Raw genomic sequence first — 23,063 nt, forward strand, 5'->3', positions numbered from 1 at the left:
GGGTTTCATGAAGGGTGACTGCGCTGAAGGAAGGCTGCGGGGCTGCGGGGGTGGGGGGGGGGGGTTGTGTGTGTGTGTGCGCGTGTGTGCGTGTGCGTGTGTGCGCGCGCGTGTGTGCTGAGCGCCTGCGTACTGGTGCCTCCGTATCCATGCTGTGTTCTCCCCTTGGTCTTGGACTTAGCCACTGGTCACAGAGTGTCCCTAAGTGACAGCTGGGGTCATGGGCCGCTAGGATGGCAGTCCCCGCTCGCCGCTGAGATTGCTCTCGGGGTGAAGCTTGGGGAAACAGGCCGGGCGGTCTGGGGACTGGGGGCAGCCTCTCCCGGAGTCTCAGGGAGGTCGTGGCTGCCGCCCCCCCCCCACCTCGGCTAAGCCAGCTTGATGGTCCCATGGGGGCCGCTGCTGCTGGCCCTGTGAGCTCCTCGAGATTGTCCTCCTTTGCCTGCACACATGCAGGGCTTCAGGAGCAGGGCGGGACATAAACCTGTGTTGCCGAATTTGTGCTTCGCTCTGTGCATTAGGTAGGTGCGATATTATCCCCATTTAACAGTTGAGGAAACTGAGGCTGTTACATGCTCAGGATACAACTGGTAAACCTTGTGGTTGGATTTGAATTCAGGCCTTATTGACTCCAGGCCCACTGCTCTCTTCCGGCCCACTGCTCTCTTCAGTACCACTGTTTGGTGCAGTGCCTGGTATAGAGTAGGTACTCAATAAATGCTTATTATCTGCCTGACTCCTAGTTCTGCCCTATTGGGCTAAGAAAACAAATCGAGGGGCAGCTCTTTAAAAAGTTGAAGGCAAATGTCACGTGCTTGAGTCAGACACCCTCAGTCTTTCCGAATATGAAATGGGCTCAAGACAATTACCACCCTGATGGGTTTTACGGAGTACCGAGTGCTCCCACCCAGCAAGCGCTTTTCGTTCGTTCGGTTGTCCAAGCACTGATTTTTTTTCTTTGATTCATGCGTGCTCGCATGCACGTATTCAGGGGGTGTCCGTTCTGGCCAGCCCGGCTGGAGCCTCCGGGGCGGGCGGGGCGGAACCGCGCAGCTCTGCGGGCGCTCGCAGCTGTGCCTTCCATCCCCAGCTGTCAAACCTCGGAGCCCCGCCTCCCACCAGGGCTCGGATCATCGAGCTTTCTCATTGGCCAAAAGCCTCGCCCAGAGAGCTCGATCCTATGAGAAACCGAGGCCACGGCCGCTGCCTTAAAAAAAAAATTCGGGCCATCTGACTTCCAAGGCCAATGGGAACGCAGGATTGAGGATGCCTTTTCCATCCGCAGCCCTGACGGACCGCTATGCCCGCCCTCCCAGGCACTGATTGGGCAGGCCGCGTGAGCTCGGCCTCCCATTGGCCAGCTCTGCGGGAAAGGGGCCGGTGGGGAGGGTGGTCGCGGGAGCGCTGAGTCAGCTGCTGCAGACCGGGCTGGGTGGGGTTGTGGGCTGCACCTGGTCCTGAGCGGGGCCAGAGGGGCCGGTCGCTGCGGGTCCCCGCCGCCTGCCGCCGCCGCGCCCGCCGCCGCCATGGAGAACTTCCCCGAGGAGATGGATGAAGAGCAGTACTGGCAGAACGAGCTGCTGCATCTGGCGCGGTGGGCGGGGCTGGCCATCTCTGGGGATTATCCGGGTCCGCCTTGGCGGGGCGGGGATTATCCGGGGCTGGCCGCTAGTGCGGGGCTGGAAGAGGGTGCAGAGGCCGCCTCGCCCAGCGATTTGGGGGTGGGGGTGGGGATAGGGATTATCCTAGGGTTCCCTAGTCTAAGGATAGGGATTATCCGGGGCTGTCCAGTCTGGGGATACGGATTATCCGGAGCTGTCCAGGAGAGAGAAGGGGGTAATCCAGAGATTGAGGGATTATCCGGGGGTTGCCTAGAATGGGGTTTTCTTGTTCAAAAATGGGGGATTATCAGGGGGGGGTCACTTTTCCAGGCTAGGGATTATCCGCGGTTGTCTGTATAGCGCAAACTGGAGGCTATGGGGGCGGGGGAAGATTGCCCGGGGGTTGCCTAGTGGAGTAGCACTCGGGTTCTCCTCGTCCGGAGAGGAGGAATTACCTGGGATCACCAGGTTAGAGATTATTGGGGGGCGGGGCGAGGCTGACCAGTCCTGACTTCAGGTTCCTGAGGACCACATTTGTTCAGCCTGGGGATTGTGTGGAAGGGAGAGAGGAGGTGTGTGCTGGGGGCGTGTCTGAAGGGGAGTGGGTGTGAGTGTGTGTGAGTGAGAGTGTGAGTGTGTGTGTGTGTGTGAGAGAGTGTGTGTGAGTGAGAGTGTGTGTGTGTGTGTGTGTGTGTGTGTGTGTGTGTGTGTGTGAGAGAGAGAGAGAGAGAGAGAGAGAGAGAGAGAGAGAGAGAGAGAGAGAGAGAGAGAGAGAGAGAGAGAGAGTATGTGAAGGGAGCAGTTCATTGGGAGTTAGGGATTGGGGATTATTTAGGGGTTGAGTTTATGGAATGGGGAGATAACCAGGAAATTATCGGGGGAGCACTGATCCCCAGATTGGAGATTCTCCCTGTTCGCCCTACGATTTGGAATGGGACATCGGGGCCAAACGGGGTTTCTGGTGTGGAACGGGCGAGGGAAGGGGGATTACATTTGGAGCCAGGGATTAGGAGAGAGGAGAGAGTTTGTAGGGAAGTGTCCCGAGAAGGGCATTGTGGGAGGGCAGGGGTGGGGCTTCGGGAGGGCTCGGTTGATTGGGGGAAGGATCTAGTCCCTCAGAAGACCCAAGGCTGAGATTTATCTGGGAAAAGGGGGGCTGGGAGTCTGGATTATTGGGGTGTGTGTTTTCACTGCTCTGCTATGACTCAACCATCTTTGCAGTGAACTTTTTTTTTTGGTCCTCGTTTTTCTATCATGTTCATTTCTCAATTTACATTTCCACCCACTCCTACATTAAACTTACTCTACAACCAAAATGCACACTCAGACAAAACGGGGGGGGGGGGGGGGAGAATAGTTCTGACCATGGATCCAGCCACTTTCTGTTCCCATGGATACGTTTCCCCCCTCCCAGACTGAGAGGAGAGAGGCCGGTCTTCAACAATCCCCTGGAAGTGAGATTGTCATGAGACTTCCCCACTATTTTAGAGCTGGCTTCTTTTTCCTTTGTGTAATTATTGTGCATATCATTTCCCTGATTTTCTTCTTTCTGCATCTCTCTATGCCAGTCCCACCATGTGTCTATATTCATGATGGTCCTTTCTCACAGAGCTTATCCTGTTTCATTCATGAGCCATTACTCAGTCATTTTCCACCCACCCGACTTTGTCTCCAATCATCCGCTTTGTTTGTGAAACAAAAATAATGCCATGAATATATTGGCATATTCGGGGACTTTCTTTCTGCCCAGGACACTTTTCAATGGGATGGGCATTGAGCTGCCAACAGGTGAGCTCTTTAGCTGGGAAAACCGACTTCCTCCCCCTGCTGCCAAGAGAGCCGTGGAGAACCTGCCAAAATCCACCATCACAGGGGCCCAGGCTGGTGAGGGGCCTCCTTCCCCCCAGCCCTCTCTCATCTCTGACACTTCCCTGTTAACCTGTTTGACCTTTATGGAACTAACATTATTCCCTCCCCTTCTTCCGCTACCCAGCATGCAACCAACTCCCCGTTCAATCTTTCAGACCAGGCTGGGTGAACAAAAAACATCCAAATGAGTGACTGACCTGCCTTTGAGGAGGCAACACTGGGAGGGATGGGGGTGGGCAGGTGGAGGAAGCAGGTCTTGATCTGATGGACTTCCCCTCACAGACGCAGGTGTCAAATGCCCTGTATGTCTTCTGGAGTTTGAGGAGGAGCAGACTGCCCTGGAGATGCCCTGTGAGCATCTATTTCATTCAGACTGCATCGTGCCCTGGCTAGGCAAGGTATCCACAGCTTCCCATCCCGCCCTGGTACCCAGCCCCGTTAGTATGTGGCCCTGCCCATAGATCCTGAGTGTTGGGGATGACCAAAAGAAGCTTTCTTCTAAACACGAACTTAAGCCTCTGAGGGGGGGAGAGAGGTGAGGGAGAAATGGATCCTGAACCATCTTCATCCCCACTCTGTCTTCCCAGACCAACAGTTGCCCTCTGTGCAGATATGAGCTGCCTACAGACAATGAGGACTATGAAGATTACAGAAGAGAAAAGGTAGGGCTGGCCTCGGGGGCATGAGGAGTTGTTCCTTCCCCTAAACTGCAGTGTAGACAGGAGACTGGAGCAAACCATGCAGCCTTGCCCCCCTGGTGAGGTCAGAAGATCAGGATTTGAGTGTTAATGAGAAAGAGATGATTATCTTGATCCTATGATCCTCTTCACTCTGACCATTTGTAATGATTCCAAGGAAGTAGAAGGGCCCTGGTCATGTCTTTCCCCCAAGAACTCCTACCCACAAGTTCACCAGAAAGTTCCATGGCAGATTTGGGTGTATGGGGAAGTGGGTTCCACGAGGACCCAACCTAATGTGGGCCTTCTTGCCAGTCAGGGAAGGATCCAGAGATGTGCCTGGATCCTGCTGAAAGGAGGGAACGTCTCCTCTCAGACCAGGTCTGTACTAAGGGTTAGGGGGAGGGATGGGAGAAGGGAATGTGGGATCCCTGTACTTGAGTAATGTGGGGCTCCCTAGAATGGGCATGTGGCGGGCAGGAACTCTCCACTTGGCCTGTGTTGCTGTCGGGCTGAGGTTCTGAGGCTGCTGAAGGCCTATGGAGTTGGGAGTTCTTAAGAACAGAGGGGGAAGAGGATCAATAAGGGTAATGAGGCTTGCTGAGGAAGGTCAGTTAGGGTAAAGGGAATTTGGTCCTAATTGCTCAGTACAGGGTGATAAGCAGTAAGTGGACCAGTCCTGCATCAGAGATGGAGCCCTTCCAAGAAGATGGCAGGGGAAGGGTCTAACCAACACAAGTTAGAGAGTGAGCTGGGGATGGGAGGGCAACGGGAGATGAAAAATGAAAGAAGTATCCCTCTGCAAGGGGAGAGTGAATTGTTTGTGAGGCAGTGAGTTTCCTTTTGTGGGAGGATTCTTATTCAGGTCCAATCTCGTCTCCCCCAGCTCAAGGGTTCAAGAGAAAGGTGGGTCTGGGAACTGAGGGAGAATTGCTGGGGACAGAAGGGCTGCCTTGGAGGCTTCAGAGGGAGAGGGTTTGGGTGATTCGAATACCCCTCTGATCCATATTGATAAACCCTGTTGGCTCCTGCTGTTCCAGAATGCTTTTGCCAGGGCCAACAAGGCCCTGGCCCTTAAACAGCCTTGGGCAGACTTGGATGGGAACATCCGATGCCGCCTCTTCTTGGGTCTGATCATCACGGCCTTAATGCTGCCCCTCTTGAAGTGGATTATTGTGGCTACCACGGAGCGTCCTGTGAATCTTCATAACCCGGCAGCGTGGCATCAGGGGGCCACAGCCAAAGGTTGGGGCTTCGATCCAAGACCAGGAGACTAAAGTGGATCATGGGGAAAGAGAAGCCAACCCCGCCCAACCATTGGGTCCCACTAAGGAACACTGGTTGGTGCTGGAGTTGAAGAAACCCTGGGGAGCCCTCTTTGGTGGGCTTGGTTCCACCAGTTGTACCCTTGCACGCTGACCCCCGCCCCCAGGGGTACAAAGTAAATCACCCCTTGCTATATAGAGCTGAATAAAAATCCCACTAGGGTAAAAGGAATTCTCATTCTGTGTGAAGTGCTCTGGGGAGGTTCCCTACCTGGGGAGGTGGTGACAGATTGGTTAGGAAATCTGTTTCCCATTCTCAAAGGACATCCTAATTTAGATGGATTTTTCCAGTCATCTCCATTGTTGACTCTCTACATCCAGAGTTTTTTCCCCTTGCTTCTCAAGCTGGAGACAAGCTACCCAGGAATCAGAGAACCTGGATGCAAAGCTCATCCCAATACTTATCATTCTCATGATCTTGGCCAAGTCCCAAATGGGAAGGTTGAATTAAATAGTCTCTAAGGTCTTTCACTCGTCTAAAGTTATGATCCTCCAGAAAGTTTTGGAGGCCCTTTACATGGGCAGCTCAAGTGGAAACTAGAGTCATGAAGCAGTACATAAGAACCCTTGATGACTACATATCAACTTGGCTTTAAAATATAATATTTAAATTTTTATTGCATTCTAATTTGTTAATCAGTTTCCTAGTACAGTTTAATCTGGTTTGACCCCTGTGTATAGGGCATAAGGAGGCTCCTTCCCTGGCCCTAACAGCCCCATTCCAACTTCTTAAACCCTGATCTTCCCCCTTTTTCTGAGCCTTCTCAGCTATTCCTTTACTCTTATATAAAATATGAACAGGAGGGAAGGGACCCTAAAGTTTGTTCCCAAAGTTTAATCTCCTGGACAAATACAAGCAATTATTTTTGTTCTAATCATCATATTTTCTTTCACCCCCAATTCCACCCAAAGCATTCTTCCGGGAGGCACATCAGGCAAGGGCATCCTTCTCTGGCAACCCTTGAGTGGAGAGTGGGAGAGAGAATGCATCATTATTTGTGGGAGACAAGCAGGAAACAGACCCAGAGTTGTCAGGGTGGATTAACTATTAGAGAAATGTCAGAGGCCTGGACAGGCTGGGATTTTGGCCAGGTGGGACGAGAAATCTGATTTTATGAAAGGGCAGATGGTACCTTTTGGGACTGCTCTTGGTTCTCCTGCTCCCTGAGAGCCCATGGGCACCCAAAGCAAAGAGTCTGGGGTGGGAAGCCCCTCACCACTGCCTCAGAACTTAGTGAGGTCCACTTGGCCGACATCGGGGTGGGGGTGTGAAAGACGGATCAGTGGGCATTTAGGTAGTGCCTGCTATGTGCCAGGCACAGTGCTGAGGCAGAGCTGGGAAGAGCTACTCCAGTCCTCAAGGACATGTTGGAGTCAAAGTTCTGGGTTCAAAGTCCAGAAATGCTACTTTGGGACCCTGCACTCCGTGTCAGTATCCAGCAATCCATCCAAAGGTTGCATTGGATGCTCTTTGATACTCTTTTTCGATATAAGTACAATGAAGTGAGAGAAGCAAAGTACGACCCAGGAATGGCCCGGGTCCACAAAGGCAACCCTCCTGGAGGCAGTGAGACTGAAGCCCAGTCTCCGAGGTTAAGTGGCCATTGGGTTAAGTGGGAGAAGAGCTCAGGCGGCTGGGGGGCAGCACTGAGCCAGCATAGGCGGGCCCAGCTCCGACCTGAAACCCGCTCTGGCTCCGCCTCCTGCGGGTAGCAACCAATGAAAACCTAAATTCGCGGGAAGCCTTCATTGGCTCGAGCTTTACACCACCTGATTCACAAAGACCAATAGAAAATTATCTTTGGGGTTTCCGGGATCTCATAGTCCCGGTGGGGCGTGGAGCCTTCCTTATCGTGGTTCTGATTGGACGTTCGGGACGGAGCTAGTTCTCCCATTGGCCAGAGTGGCGCGAAAAGGGAGGGATCTTTTAGTGCAGCATCATAGCGTCAGGGGTCGCTCGCCGGCTAGGATTCACGGTTGCCATGGCGTCCTATTTTGAGGAGCACGACTGTGAGCCGGGAGTGCCTGAGGAACAGTATCGACAGAATGCGCTCCTGGAGTTGGCACGGTACGCGGGGGGGTCATCGCCCGGGGCTGGGCCGGGACGTGACCCCTCCGGAGGGATGAGAGGAAGGGGGCTCTAACCGGGGGTTCGGGAGGGGCCGTTATCCGGGACTCCGGAGCGTTCGGAGGGGAGCACTATCCGAGGTTCTGGAGGGTTGGGAAGGAGCGTTATTGGGGGTTCTGGAGGGATGGGAGGGGGGCGTTATCCGGGGTTCTGGAGGGTTGGGAGGAGACATTAACGGGGGTTTTGGAGGGATGGGAGGGGGCCGTTATCGTAGGCTCCGGGGGGATCCTAGGGATGGGAGGGGGGCTATCAGGGGTTCCGGAGGGATGGGAGGGGGAGCTATCTGGGGATCTGAAGGGATGGGAGGGGGCATTATTCGGAGCTCTGGAGGATTGGGAGGGGGCGTTATCCGAGGCTCTGGAGGAATGGGAGGGGGAGCTGTCCGGAGTTCCGGAGGGATGGGAGGGGGCATTATTTGGAGCTCTGGAGGAATGGGAGGGGGGATTATCCGGGGTTCCGGAGGGATGGGAGGGGGGATTATCCGGGGTTCCGGAGGAATGGGAGGGGGGATTATCCGGGGTTCCGGAGGGATGGGAGGGGGGGCTATCCAAGTCTCAGGAGGGATGGGAGGGGGGGCTATCTGGGGATCTGAAGGGATGGGAGGGGGCATTATTCGGAGCTCTGGAGGATTGGGAGGGGGCGCTATCCGAGGCTCTGGAGGAATGGGAGGGGGAGCTGTCCAGAGTTCCGGAGGGATGGGAGGGGGGATTACCCAGGGCTCCGGAGGAATGAGAAGGAGTGCTGTCCGAATTTCAGGAGGGATGGGAGGGGGTGCTGCCCTGGGTTCTGGAGGGATGGGAAGGGGCATTATTCGGGACTCTGAGGAAGGGATGATCCATATATTCTTCAGGGGTCCCAGAAGGCTCTTGGGACCAGAGGAGGAAATTATTGAGCCAGTTCCTAGGGGTGACAGGGGCACCAAGGAAGCAGTTATTGAAGTAGGAAGTCCTGGGCTAGGACCTTAGAGGCTTTAGAGACATCGGGGCCCTGGAGTTAGAAGTTCTGTGGGTGAGAGTGCCAAGAAGGAGGGATTATTATTACGGGGATCTAACAGCTCTCTCCCCACCCCCAAATCCTTTTCCCAGGACACTGTTCAATGGGATGGACATTGAGCTGGCATCTGCGGACTTCACAGACTGGGACCATCGCCTGCCCCCGCCTGCTGCCAAGAGAGCTGTCCAGAGCCTGCCAAAAGCCATCATCACGGGGGCCCAGGCTGGTGAGGGGCCTCCTTCCGCCAATCCCTTTCCATTTCCAGCCAGCTTCATTACTTCTGCAGCCAGTGCAGACCCCTCTTCCTCCCCCTCGAATACTCCTGGCTTTTAGTTGGCTTGGAAGGAAATTTGAATCAAGATTCTCCTGAGTGCAAGGAGAGCAGGCTGCTTTTGAGGCCGCAGTGCTGGAATGGATTTTGGGTGGGGGGAGAGGCGAGGGCATATGTGGAAGCTAAAAAGAGCTTTTTCCCCAGATAAAGGTCTGAAGTGCCCTGTGTGCCTTCTGGAGTTTGAGGAGGAACAGACTGCCTTGGAGATGCCCTGCCAGCACCTCTTCCATTCAGAGTGCATTCTCCCATGGCTGGGCAAGGTACCCGAGATTTCTGCACAATCCATTTCCCCCCACCATTTGTTTACTGCACATGTCCATAGAGGAAAGTTTCATTCCTACCCTTCTTGAAATGTCAAGGGTGGAAGCCACAATTATGAGACATGACCCAAAGAACTGAAATCAGGGGAGAAAAGTAGAAAAGGAGCCCAGAAGTGTTCACTTGCCTAAGATGCTTCCCCTCTTCTTTTAAACCTCTTAGAATCCCCAGTTTGTTCCAAGGCTGCCTCCTACATGAGGCTTTTCCTAGTCCTGCCAGTTGCTAATCACTTGGTATTTATTTTTGTGTATAAGGTGTTCCCGTCCAAGCAAGGACAGGAATTGTCTTTGTAGCCCAGATACCTGTAGCACAGTGCCTGGCACTTAACACTTATCCAATTGAATGATCACTCCCACTGTTTATTCAGACCAACTCCTGCCCACTGTGCAGATGTGAGCTGCCCACAGACAATGAAGAGTATGAGGAGTATAAGAAAGATAAGGTAAGAAGAACAGTAGGAGACTCAGGCATTACTGACCTGGCCCTTCTGGGCAAGGAGTATTTTACCCATGGGGGGGGGTGGCTACAGAAAGGTCAAAGGACAACCCCAGGCCTGGCCTAAAAATCAAAAGACCTCTAGTTGATATTTGACTTTGCTACTTTGTGATTGGGTAACCTTAAGTCAACCTGTCCACCATTTTAGACTTTTGACAGATCAGTAGAATCACAGGAGGGGTTTTATAAGGCTCTGGGTTGTCTTCTCACTGTACCTGTCCTTTAGGACAGACCCTGGGCAGAAGCTGAGTAACCCCCCTCCTCTTTATCTTCTGGAGATCTCAGTTGAATCAGGTGGGGTTCCCCTCACCGCTTCCTACTTTTCTCCCGTAGGCTCGGCGGCAACAGCAGCAGCATCGGCTTGAATACCTCCATGGAGCCATGTATACATGATGGGCTTCTTTTTTCCCTCCCAACATTTTTCCTCATGTCAATTAAACTGTTTCCTCACCCTGGACAGCAGCACCTTTGCCTGAAAGGATCTGTGCTCTGGGCAGCGGGACACACTGCTTTCACACTCCCACCTCTGCTAATGGTGGGAGAGGTGGGATGCAGTGGTGGACTCTGGAGAGCTGGCTCCCATTGGGAAGATTCAGCCCAGATGGGAGAAGATAAAGTCCCCGGTTAAAGGGCAGTCCCAGGGGAACCTAGTCCAAGTCATGAATCCCCAGAGAAGGGTAAGGAAAAGAGCCTTATTCCCTGCCAGATAAGCTCAGAGTAGGAAATAGTGTCCTTAAGGAATCAGTGGGAGGCAATCCACTTAGGGGGCAAACCTTCACAAACAGCCACTTCAGACAGGGATGTGGTCTCATCCTGGGTACCCCAATCTGAACAAAATGCCGGCGAGGAGTAACGGAGTGGGGACAGGACCTCACTCTACTTCTGAATTGCTCAAATTAGACTTTTCCTGACCTAAATCTGCCTCCCCAACTTCCTGCCATTGTTCCCAGCTCTGCCCCCCCAGCCCTCTAGTCACTTCTCCACATTGGAGACACCCCTCTTGTGTCCCCATTGTTCCCTCCGCTCCTTCAGTTTAGCAACAACCTTCCTAAAGTGTGACATTCTGGTTTCTCCTCATTTTTTGGATCCCAGGAAAGCCCTTCCCACAGCTAGACACTCTGGTTCTTCAAGATAGATGGCCAGACAATCAAGAGTTAGATTTTTAATCGATATAAAAAAGTACTAAAATATCCGTGATTCTGCTGGGTTATTTGCCCTAAGGGAAGCAGGGAGGAACAAAGGGAAGGAAGTCTGAGCAGATGGAAGCTGGGGGCGGGGGCTCCACTAGCTGCCTCCTTCCTATATACCCTTTGCTGTCCCAGCCCCCAGAATTCCTGCAGAAAGACTCCAGTGGCCTGGCTTCAGAACCAGTGGGGAGCAGAAGGCACCTTAAGGGCTGGATTGGTGAATAGATGAGGATAGGGAGTGTTTTTAAAAAAAAAAAAAAAAAAAAAAAAAAAGGAAAAAAAAACACTGAAAATAAGAATGCTGGGATTGAGCAGACTTAGTGTTAGCTCCCAGGCAGCCAGCAGGAGTCGCTGCTCTTCAGCCCCCAGGCAGCCAGCAGGAGTCGCTGCTCTTCATGGCACAGGTGTCAAGTTGAGGACAGGATGGGGGGGGTCCTCCAAAGGGAGGATGCACCCCATCAGTAATACTTTTTTCTTAAAAAAAAAAAATCTTTTTGGTACAAAAGAAACTCAAGGAAGCTGGAGGCCTGGGACCAGTAGGGGGCCTCAGCTGTCCCCCACTGACCTCCCTCCTCGCTTAGATCATGGCAATACTCTCTGGTGTACAGTTGAGGTGAGTGGAGGTGCTGCTGCTCCCTGGAGACTTGCAGGCTCTGCTAGGGGCTGGCTGGAAGGCTGCCACCAATGTGTCTGTGGACACTGCCCCGAACTCGTAGCTGAAAGTGCCGTAGAAAACAAGGATGTCGATGACGAAGACCCATTCAGACAGGGCGGCCACATGCTGGAGCTGCGAGCTTTCATGAATGAAGAAGATACCACCTGTAGCAGAGGCTAAGGAATCCAACTAGCAGATGGGGACGGCCCTGACCCCTCCCTGACGACCTTTGGGCTACAGAAGGGGAAAAGAGAATCCCATGCCCAGAAGCCACAAGCAGCCCACCTGGGTGAACCACTGAAGCCCTTTCTTCAGCACCACTTGCCTCATCTCTACTAATGACAAAATACCATCTGCCCGCCAGAATTGTTGGGGTGATCCCCCAAGGCCTCTGCAAACTGGCCACCTAATCTCTGGGATTGCCCTCCGTCTTCGAGGATCGACCCCACAAAGGATACTGAGAACCAGGGCCACAAAGGCAATAATGGCGAGCACAGCACGGAAGTGGGCCATGGCGAAGTCCAGGGGAGCAGCAGCACCATGGTAGGAGAGAGCACAGTGGAGACAGACGAAGAGGAGGCCCGCTGGGAAGGCGATTCCTGCCCCGATGTAGTGCAAAGACTTGGCGTGATCCACCTGGGCAGTGTAGACAAAGTGCTGACCAAAGCCACCCCGCCTCACCAACCCCCGGGCACGTTCACTATCCTGGCCAGAGATGGATCCGCCCCCCCTAACCCCGGGGTTTCGAGGATGGTTGGGGTCAGCAGGTGGGGCCAATGCTCAGAGAACAGTCTCACCTGGAAGTTGCCAACTACCACCAGGCCAGCAGCATTGAAGCAGCCCGTGATGAGAGCCATGGTGTTAACCCAGGACCGGTGACTCTGCTCCAGCAGCTGCCCATAGCGGAGAAGGCAGACCAAGGCCACTGTGGAAGAGAATGGAAGGGGCTCTGAGGGACAGAGCAGCTATCTCTTAAGCACTGACTGTGCCTACGGGTTCTGAGATACAGAGCCTACTCCCAAAGGAATACAGGGCTCCTTCCACCAGATATAAGCGGGGAACATGGTGCCTCAGAGAGGGGAACACTGCCCCTGGGCCCCTAAGGGAGGGTTCAGGCCAGACCCTATCCAGGAGGTGGGAGCAGAAGCCCCAAGTCCAGCCAGGGGTTCCCCAACTTGGAGGCTTTTTAGATAGGTCTGCAGTAGAGTAGATAGTTGATGATAAACCCTTGATTGAGTAGTTGATAATAAACCCTTTCTTGGACTTAAGTCAGGCTGGAAGTAAAGGATCAGACAAACAGAGTCGGCCTTTAGCCTTTGTGGAATAAAAGGAAAACTTCCCTCCCCCTCCCGCCAGTGCATTTCTTCTTCACAAGCCTGAGCTACAGTTCAGATCACCTGATGGTGACCAAAGTAGCAGCAGATGTGGCCTAGAATGGCTCCCTCGGGACAAGGGGTCTGGGGCCAGGCCCTTCCTCACATGCTTTTTTTTTTTTTTTTTTTTTTTTTTTAATTTTTAGTGGGGACCCAGAGAGGAAAAGAGGGGTCACAGATGGATGGGAAAGGAATGCAAAGGAGGCACTTACCCATGAAAGCGCCCACGTTGCCTATGAGGCTGAAGAGGCAGCTCTCAGGGGGGTATGTGCCACATTTACTGGAAAAGGGGAATAAGGCAAGGGGGGAGTCAAAGGCAGTCAGCACAGGCAGGTGAGCTTCCCCACCCCGTCTCCCATTATCCGGGCAGGTGACTCCTCTCAATGATCTGAGGGCCCTGGGAAAGCTGGGACAAAGGGGAGGGCTCGTGCTAAAGGCAGGCCGGGGCTGGGCAGGTAGTCTTCTCAGAGGCTCCGACACTGCTTGGGACTTGATGGCACTGGAGGCTGTGGCGGGCACACAAGGAGGGGCACTTCCGGGCCTGTACCCTGCCCCCCTTAGGGGCCTCACCTGATCAGGGGGATGTCCTCCAGAGTGCAGCAGCTCTTGGGACCACCCTGTATGTTGGGGTCGGTGGAGCAGGACTCGTTGTAGGACCTGGGAGGGAGGTGGGACAGGGAGCAGACTGGGGCAAAGTGGATTCTCTGCAGCCCACCTCCTTCACCTGGGGCCTTCTCCAGGCCCTCCCCCAAAGAGCCCTCCCTCACCAAAAGCAGAGAAGAGTCCCTTTCTCTCCACTATCCTTGAGATAGAAATCAGTAGGGAAAAAGGGCCTCGAAAGGAAGAAGGGGGATTTGGTGGGAGACAGGGAAGGTAGGCAAGATGCCATGCCTGGGGAAAGGGTGGGTGATGCCAAAATCAGAGCACAGCAGTAAGGCCCAGGGTCGCCATCTGACTGCTGCCAGCCCCTGAGCCCAAAAAAGGAGCAGAGATGGAGGAAGCCTTTAGAAGGAGGGTGCCAGGACTGTTCTCCATACCAGTTCTCCACAGGACACACATGGTGGTTCATCACTGCCATGGCATACCTGCAAGGGCAGAGGGCATCACTCGCGCCGTTCCCCACCTCTGTACCTGTCAGACCCCGCCATCCGTCCAGCTCCCTCATCTGGAGTCAGATGCCATGGGGAGTGATCCCCAAGCCACGGGTCCCTGTTCTCCCACCTAGTCCCGCCTAGTGCCACTGGTGTCACTTGGTCCCAAGAGTGGTGGGTCGTTGGGACTTTGTGCCCATGCATGAGGCCAGGCTACGGGAGACGCCCGAGCGGTCCTGAGTCCCAGCACCAGAGTCTACAGCGGGACAAGGGACCTCGTGTGTGGGAGCAAGCTGTTCTGTCCTGCCCGACTCTGTTCCTCCCTGGCCCATCTCCCCCTTCCCCCGGCCAGCCTCCTCTCTCCCACTCGTGTCTGTCCTCCTCCTCCCCTCCCCCTCGCTTCTCCCTCCCGGTACTCACACAATCCATATGCCAGTGATGGAGAAAGCTGAGAGGCTGACAGGGAGGATGACCCAGGCGGTCATGAGGGAGGGGAGCCAGGGTGGGGAAGGGGAGGGGGGGCAGGATCGGAAGTGGGTGAAGCAGGGGGCCCAGCTACTTCAGGACACTTGGACCACAAGCATCAGCCTGGGGGAGAGAAGGATGAAGTAGGTCAAGGGACTGTGCCGGAACAGCAGGTGGGGGGGTAGCCTGGCCAACGGAACAGGCTGAGCCTCCGGGATGAGCCGAGCCCACATACTGTGCACGTTCCTCCGGGCATCCCGCACCTCCCCCAAGTGCCCCCCACTCCTAACGGGCCCGGCCGGCCGGCCGCCACAGCTGGAAACGGCCCCGCTTTGGGGTCAAGGCCACCCGGGCCAGCGGACCGGGCCGGCGGGCGGCGAGGGGGCCCCGCTAACAAAGGCCGGGCAGGCCCGGGCCGGGGGCCAGTCAGGTGGGGACCAGCGGCGGGATGGGGGTGGCGGGCGGCGGGGGCGGGCACTGCGAGGGAGCCCGCCTTTCGCACCCCAGCCAGAAGCTCGGCCTGCCCGCTGGCCGTGGGACCCCCGGGTCCGGGCCGAGCGCGCGGCCCCCAAGCAAAGTTCCTCGGCGTCGGGACCTCCCCGGGCTCCGGGAGCCAGCCGCTCTGCGGGGAGCCGGGCTGCTCCCCCAAGCGCATGGGAAGGGAGGACCAGGGCAGGAGGAGGGCTGAGCCGGGCTGAGGAGTTGGGACCGAAGCTGGGCATCTCCCCTGGGCGGGCGGGCGGGCGGACCGAGCTCGGGCTCCCCACCCCCCAGTCCCCTTACCGGCCGCCGGACCCCCCAAGCGCAGCTCTCAGCCGCCGTCCCTTTGAACAGCCCTTTAAAGGATTTAAAGAGCCGGGGCCGGTCCCTCCTCTGCCCTCCCCTTCCCTCCCCTCCCCGCCCCTCTGACCAGAGCCGTCGCCGCACCGCCCGATGGGACCTGGAGTCCTCCTGCTGGCAGGCGCGGGGGGCGGGGGGCGGCCCCGGACTACAAGTCCCGGCACCCCCCAGGCCGGGGAGGTGCCGCTGGGGGCGGGCGGCCCGGCCGCCCCCGCACAATGGCTTTGGTGGGCCGCCCCCCGCGGCGTGGGACTGGCCGGCCCGAAGGACCCGAGCTAGGAAACGCCTGGGGAGGAGGGGGTGGGACAGGACGCTTCCTCCAGGCAGCCAGAGCTCGGGCAGAGGTCCAGGTGCAGTCCCAGTCCTTCCTTGGCCAGTCCCGGGGCCTCCCATTCCACTGGAGATCCCCTGGAGGCTGCATCTGTGGCTGGAAGGGATCTCAGCGGCCGTGTGGTCTTAATCTATTTTACAGACGAGGGAACTGAGGGACGAGGTAAATGACTTGTCCAAGATCACCCAGATAGTAAGGCAGAGAGATGGTTTTTGAATCCAAACTCTGTGGCTCTGAGGCGGAAGACTTCAATCCCACTTTTGTCAAAGGCGGCTTCGGACTAGATGCTCCCCGAAGGCATGGATCCGTTTAGATCTGTAGAGGACGGGTCATGGGGCACTGCTATCTCAGATAAAGAGACTGAGGTACGCCTTCGGGCTGGGAGGGTGTGGGAATATGTGGAGGAGAGGCTCCCCGGATTGTCCGCCGGGGCCTTCCTGGAGGCCTTGGACTAGACCTGCCTTCTATTCCCACCCCGGTGCTTGCTAGCTGTGTGATCCCGGCCAAAGCGCTGTCCTGTTCTCCTTAGTCCTTCCCAGTCACCTTTCAGTGATGGCCAACTGGGAACATTGTCCAACAGCTTAGGCCCTGTCATTTCCCTGCTGCCTGCCTCAGTTTCCTCAAAGGTATCTCAGAATAATAATGGCACCCACCACGGAAGCTTGTGAGAATCAGATGAGGTAATATTTCCAAACTGCTTGACCTAGCACATAGTAGGCACTCAACAGATGCTTCTTCCCCCTCCCCCCAAGCTGCATAGATGTCTTGGGCCCTGGGGATTCTCCAAATGCTGACATGCTCACCCCTGTTAAGGTCCCCCTGTCTTCTCCGGTGACATCTGAGGTTACAAGTGTCCTCCAGGGAGAACCTGGAGCCACGGCCTGTGCTCAGATTTCCCTCATGGAGCTGGGCATGTACCTGAACCTGCTGGAAGGCTTGCCGGAGTGTGGCGGTGATTCAGCATATTGGAGTTTTATTTTTAAACATCCATGCGGTGTGGTGTGTGGCAGGGCTGGCAAGATGAAGACCGTGGGCAGGGCCCTACCTGCCAGCGGCTTGCCCTCCATACATACAAAGATTGGCAAGTCTGGTCTCCTCTGTTAACTTGACTTCATGTTGTGATTCAGTCCCAGGCTGACTTTTCATGGCTCCATTTGGGATTTTCTTGGCAAAGACACTGGAGCATTTTACCGTCTCCTTGGGCTCATCTTACAGATGAGGAAATTGAGGCAATTAGGATGACTGTGACTTGCCCAGCGTCACAGGGTTCAAATGAGGCTACATTTGAATTCAGGTCTTGATTCCTGGCCCACTCTATCCACCGGAAGTATCCTGGGATACTTTGATAATCCAGCTAATTGTTGAATTCAGTCATTCTGTGGGAGGAAGAGGGGCCCCAGAAGAATCTTGAGGAAAGAATCTGAAAAGTTAGGTGTTCCTCAAGGTTCTCTCGGTGACTGAGTGGAGATGTTTGTCCACTGGAAGTGATGGAAGAGGATGAGTGGGGGTCGTGTAGACATCAGATGATGGTAGGCTCTAAAAGTTGGGGTTCAGTCACCCAAAGAATTCACACCGGCCCTTCTCTTTGGCAGATTAGGGGAATAGGTTACAAAGGGAAGGGATACAATAGACACCAGGAATGGAGAGAACATATGAAAGACAAGTTCCTCAGTGGAACTCAATAGAAAGGGAGCACCCCATGAGGTGGGACGGGCCCTCAGCTGGCAGGCTAACTCCTAAAAAGGACTTAGCACCCCGAAAGAGTTAGTTATGGCCAGGAGGAGAAGTGGGGTTGGGAAACATAGTGGAGTGAGTCCCACGTGGCAGGATATCACGGGGAAGAGGAAGTGAAAAGATACCATGAAGCAGAGTACAGTTGCAAACGGACCAAAGGCAGCAGCCGCCATAGGGATGGCCCTGAAAGTAGCTTGTTTAGGGCAATTTAACCTCAGGGACATGACTGGGATTTCTGACAGGGCACAGCAAGGTGAGACTGGTTGAGACCACTCCAGAGGGGGCGTTTCTGGGGTTTGATATAACTTGGATTTCTGACTGGACAACTTCTCCGGAGGGTAGGAGAGGGAGCTAAACTAATCTCTATCAGTGCCTTTTCCCAGCCTGCCCCAGGGATTAATCTTTATCTATTCCTCTACTAACCACACCTAACACTGAGAATCTCACCTGTCAGGCTGGAAGATATTATTCCCAGGCCCTTTTGATTTAGGAAGGTGATTGAGCTCCCACCTTTTACCGATGAAACTAAACTCTCCAGAGCTTGTGATTTGGCTGTGAACAAGGAGCAAACTCGGTTCTCCTGACTCCAGGTGCCAGTCCTATCTACTGCCCCATCCAGCCTTTCTATTTCTTCCACTAGCTTCCTCCTAGATTTCCAAACTATTCCCCTTCCCGGAGGCAATCAGGTTAAGTGACTTGCCCAGAGTCACAAAGTGTCAGGGGTGGAATGTGAAATCCTGACTCCAGGACTGGTGTTCTAGCCATTGCACCCTCTAGTTGCCCCAGAACTATTTTAAAAAAAAGGAATTTGGTAAATAATATATAAAATATATTTTTAAAAATCATCTTTTTCTTTCTTGTCCAGTCTTCATCAGAAAATCTGGGTGTCTCTTGATCTGATTTTTCTTGTGCAACCAGATAACTGTGTAAATATGTATACACATATCATATCTAACATGTATTTCAACATATTTAACGAGTCTTGGACTACCTGTCAGATGGAAGAGGGGATGGGGAAGGAGGGAAAAATTGGCAACAAAAGGTTATATAAGGGTCAATGTTGGAAAAATTACCCATGCATATGCTTTGTAAATAAAAAGCTTTAATAAAAACAAACAAACACTCTGGGTCTCAAGGTATCATAGTGTTTAGCTGCTCAATTAGAGACCATATGGAGAAGCTGCCAGATTGAAAATGTTCTAGTGAAAGCGGAACAGGAAAAGGATCAGATAAAGGCCCAGGATTTAGCAGAAACCTCGAGGAAGACCAGCAAGCAGCAGGGAGAGGGAGCCAAGGGGACTGGGACTAATTCCAATCCAAACAGGGATGATATTCATACAAAGGTTGAGAGATAGGGACTGAACTTTTGATTTCAAAGGTATATATATATATATACACAGACATATACATATATATACGTATATATATACACACACACACACACACAGAGTAAAATTCTGGAAAGGAAATTCCTTCTTTCAGTGGAGGCTCCTTTCTAACACCTGGTTTTAGAGAATTGCCAAGAATACTGAGAGATTAAGGGATTTGTCCAGGGTCACACAGCCAGCACTTTATAGAACTCAGATCTAAGGCCAACTCCCTACCTCTTAAGGACACAGATAAAGTAGTTAAAACCAGCAAAATGAGATCTGGTCTTTTAACTCTTGGTTTCATCTGTTGTAGATTGCTAATCAGGCTTGAGTGAATGGCTGTGGTTGATACTTAACACAAAAGAAGTTGTCATCTAAATCTCTGAAGGAGAGGGCCTACTGGGAGAGGGAGGATCACCCCAAGGGTATTTGGAACCCAATTGTCCCAATGAAACTTAGGAAGGTCTCTGAAGGGATTCTTCAACAAACTTGAGCATACATATTCAGAGATGTATTTGGAAATGAACAAATACCAGCCATATTCTTGAAGCAGTGTCTAGAGAAAGAATACTAATAATGTGAAGGGAGATGGAAATGCCCCAAGATCCTCTAGGAGGTTTCTCTTAAAGGAAGCAAAAATCTGGAGGGAGCATTTAAGGAGCAATCGCTATTGGAACAGAATGAATGGATATGAAAGGAAGGAAAAAGCAGGGTGGAAACCATACTATTGAAGACCTTTCATGCTAGACTGAGGCTTCTGTATGAGATTTGAGAGGCAACAAGGAACCGCTGACCACTTTTGAGTCCAGATCAGATCTCCAAGGGAAGCAGAGTGGCAGCCGTGTGGCAGACAGGTTGGAGATTGGAGAGATGGCATGTAAAATGGGGTCCATATTGAGGGTGAGGGAATGAGGGGAGAGGGCTTTTGTGTGTCTCAGGGGACACAGAAATGAGAGCCAGGTAAGTTAAAGATCACTCCAAGAATGAAAACCAGGCTGGGTGACTGGAAAGGTAAAGAAAGGCTCCCTGACAGGGACCTGTGTCATACCTGAAACTTGTTTCTCACCCAAGCACAGGACCCTGTATAGCATGTGTTTTCTCTCTCTCCCTCTCCCTCCCCTCCTCCTCTCCCTCCTCCTCTCCCTCCCCCTCTCCCTCCCCCTCTCCCTCCCCCTCTTCCTCCCCCTTTCCCTCCCCCTCCCCCCTTTGGGGGCTGATTCAGGGTGAGGGGCATATTGTATCTGACTGTTTAAACCCTGCCAGTAGATAGAAAACTCTGTAAATAATGCTTAATTCAATGTTTTTTGAATTATAGTTGAACTAAAAAGCAGCAAGGCTTCCACTAAGTTTTGATTTTGTTGCATTGAATGACTTTAGATCAATTAACTTTTACTTTCCTCATGGAGGGTAACTTCCTTTCAAGGGGCAGATTAATGCTAGCCTACCTTCTGGGGGAAGCAGGAACAAGATTAAGTGATTATAAAAAGTTTGGCAAAAGGAAGTTCTAAGAGAAAAAAGATAGATTTGTATTTTTTGTCTGTGTATACAAATATATGTATCAATAATATAAAAAGTATCTTCTTCCCAGCTTCTCAAAGTTTTCAGTATGGTATGAACACTCATCTTTACAAGAATGTTGAAAGGAAGGGAGGGAGCTATTATTTATAGTTTTTAAATTGGCCAAGTGGGGAGTACCTGCCCGCATTGGTTATTTGAAATCATTAAAAAAAAAAGAGAGACGACTCTCCTTGCCTTTTGTGGCCAGGAATAGGTACTCACTTTCACTTTGACTTCTCCAAGGGAAGTTTTGGAAGTGGGTGGGTGTACAGTTAATGGCTACTTTGTTGCCTGATTTTTGTTACAGGCAGTAAAGATAGCTCTGGAAGGTAAGGGAGTGATTGGCTCTCAACATGACAGAAATTGTATTTAAACTCAAAGTTCAGGGAGAGGGATTTCAAGGTACTGTCTGCACTGTTCTGAAGAGGGTGGAAGGGTTTCCTACTTTTTTTTTTTTTTTTTTTTTTGCAGGGTAACTGGGGTTAAGTGAGTAGCCTAGGATCACTAGTGTTAAGTGTCTGAGACTGAATTTGAACTCAAATCCTCCGGACTCCAGGTCTCCTGCTCTGTCTACTATACCATCTGGCAGTCTCAAGGCTCTGTTTTTTGATAGCTGATCCTGCCCAATGACAAAAATTTTGTCACATCCTGACACATCCAAGGTGATAAGAGTCTGCTCTCCAGGAGCAAACCTTTTAGCTATCACAGCCTACTATGGAGGGCATGCCTTTTCTTAGGGGCTGATTCAAGGTGAAGGGCATATTATATCTGCTTAGACCCTGCCAGTAGATAGAGGATGTTGGGATTCCAAAGGAGACATCACTTTTTATTGATTATAAAAGACATAAACTTGAAGACCAATTCTGATCCAAGGATATTTTTGCCTGAATGTCTTGAGCCTGTGATATCGCCTAAAGTTGCCCAGGAAACAGAGACTTTAAGCCCAGGTCTTGGCAACTTTATAGGAAAGAGTAGAATTTTTTTCCTCAGTTGTTTCAAGAACTAATGAAAAAGAGTCCTGGGGAGGGAGTCCAACTTGGTGCGAATGGTTTTAAGAGAAGCAATCCAGAACTTAACCGAGTAATCATTGTCTCCACTGCTTCCTGGGTGCCTTCCCTCTTCACCCTTTTCTTCCAGGAGCCAGGACCCCCAGAACCCACTCAGCTGCTTACAAGCTAACATGGCTTAGATAAAGTGAAGCTCCCAGTTTTGTTCCAGTGAGAAGGGTGAGCACCAGTCCTTCCCATCTACTTTGCTAAGGTTCCTATGGGGTTACCATGTGAATCCCTAGGCTTTGCCATCTGTCCTTGTGCCATACATTCAGGACTTTCAGGTCTTTCCATCCTGCCAACTAAACTTTTCTTATGTGTCTCCTTTGATTGGAGAGCACTGACTCTTGCATTTCCATTTGTATCTCTTCTGCTTAATACAATTTGAGGCACATAGTAAGCTCTTCCCATTCTTTAATGCATTTACTTTTCATTTCCTTCCAAATGATTATGAGTTTATACATTTATTTATACAATTTATTTTAATAATCCTCAGTGAGGGCAAATTTGGGTTCTTGGAAGGTGGACAAATGATTTGGGGAAACGGCCAAAAGTCATTTGGAGCCAAGTCTGGGGAACAAGGTGAATGGGCCCATGGGAATATCCTTTTACACAACACACACACCCCAAGGTGTGAAATGACCAACCTGATTTCCCGAATGCAAACTTGCTCTGATTCACCAGCCTGGTGAAATGTACTGATGTATCCCTAGATAGTTAGAAACTGTGTATCCCTAGACAAAGAAGCAAATCTAGGGAATAAAGAGAGCCTGAGGATCTGTGTAATTCTAATGACTGGGGTGTGGCCTTGGAGAAAAGAACTAAAACACTCCCAGCCCCCCCCCTTTTTTTTTTTTTTTTGGTAGAGGTGAAACCGAGAAACAAAGTAGCAAGAATTCAGCCCATGGAATCTAGAAAGGAGCCTGGGTTTGATCATAAGCTCCACCATTTATAACCTGTACTATTACTATTAAATTAATGGTTTGGGGGTTCAGTTTCCTTCTTTGCAAAATGGGGGTGGGATGGATGGGGCTACCCGGCCTCTCAGATTCCTTTCAGCTCCTAGATCCAAGATCCACACTTTGGGGGTGGGTTGTAGCCAAAGCAATTGGTGATTTTGTAACACAGTTTTTGTGGTGGTGGTTTTCTTCCTCCTCCTCCATCCCCACCCCATTCAAGGTATCTAGAAATGAAAGTTGTTTGTTTTTTGCAAAGATTCTGGGCATCAGTTAAATTGTAAACCCCACCCCCACCTCTTTTTGTAAATAGACTTTCAAAAAACAAAACACTTTAAGCAATTGTAATAATTCAATTTAATTCTGTAGACATTGTGCATCTACATTTGCATGACACTGGGACCTCGGAAGCTGAAAATAAATAGTTCCTGCCCTCGAAGACCTTACATTCCTCTGGCGGGAGGGGGGGGGGGAGGGGGGGATCTCCCTAGCTCTTAGAAGAACTTTAGAAAGGGTGATTGGCAGGAGAGGCACTTTCCCCTGTTGGGGGTGGGGATGGCCCTGAAGGCTTGGGGGCCCATGTTGAATCTTGAGTTGGATTCCAGATGTGGATAAGGGCCTGGGCAAATGCTGGAGGAGGCATGTCAGTCTTGAGCAATGGTTAATACCGTTTGGCTACAGAAAACTGTGTGAAATGGAATTATATGGAAAAAAAAAT

General features: G+C 52.1%; 3 protein-coding genes across 3 annotated transcripts; 2 read left to right on the top strand and 1 right to left on the bottom strand.

The window, feature by feature from the left end:
• Positions 1-1,369: 1,369 nt before the first annotated feature.
• Positions 1,370-5,644, top strand: LOC141554085 (E3 ubiquitin-protein ligase RNF181-like). Its single transcript, XM_074285644.1, has 6 exons — positions 1,370-1,594; positions 3,352-3,485; positions 3,753-3,868; positions 4,058-4,132; positions 4,463-4,528; positions 5,188-5,644. Exons 1-6 carry the CDS (start codon positions 1,527-1,529, stop codon positions 5,422-5,424), a joined length of 696 nt encoding a protein of 231 aa, XP_074141745.1. The 5' UTR covers positions 1,370-1,526; the 3' UTR covers positions 5,425-5,644.
• A 1,744-nt stretch (positions 5,645-7,388) lies between these two features.
• Positions 7,389-10,192, top strand: LOC141554084 (E3 ubiquitin-protein ligase RNF181-like). Its single transcript, XM_074285643.1, has 5 exons — positions 7,389-7,540; positions 8,686-8,819; positions 9,069-9,184; positions 9,610-9,684; positions 10,071-10,192. Exons 1-5 carry the CDS (start codon positions 7,455-7,457, stop codon positions 10,128-10,130), a joined length of 471 nt encoding a protein of 156 aa, XP_074141744.1. The 5' UTR covers positions 7,389-7,454; the 3' UTR covers positions 10,131-10,192.
• Positions 10,193-10,886: 694 nt separating this feature from the next.
• On the bottom strand, positions 10,887-15,381 carry TMEM150A (transmembrane protein 150A). Its single transcript, XM_074285642.1, has 8 exons — positions 15,292-15,381; positions 14,464-14,631; positions 13,990-14,037; positions 13,523-13,609; positions 13,165-13,232; positions 12,377-12,504; positions 12,038-12,215; positions 10,887-11,743 (listed from the first exon to the last, which is right to left on the bottom strand). Exons 2-8 carry the CDS (start codon positions 14,526-14,528, stop codon positions 11,502-11,504), a joined length of 816 nt encoding a protein of 271 aa, XP_074141743.1. The 5' UTR covers positions 14,529-14,631; positions 15,292-15,381; the 3' UTR covers positions 10,887-11,501.
• Positions 15,382-23,063: the final 7,682 nt, after the last annotated feature.

The sequence above is a fragment of the Sminthopsis crassicaudata genome, chromosome 2 (genome assembly GCF_048593235.1).
Source record: "Sminthopsis crassicaudata isolate SCR6 chromosome 2, ASM4859323v1, whole genome shotgun sequence".
NCBI lineage: Eukaryota > Metazoa > Chordata > Mammalia > Dasyuromorphia > Dasyuridae > Sminthopsis > Sminthopsis crassicaudata.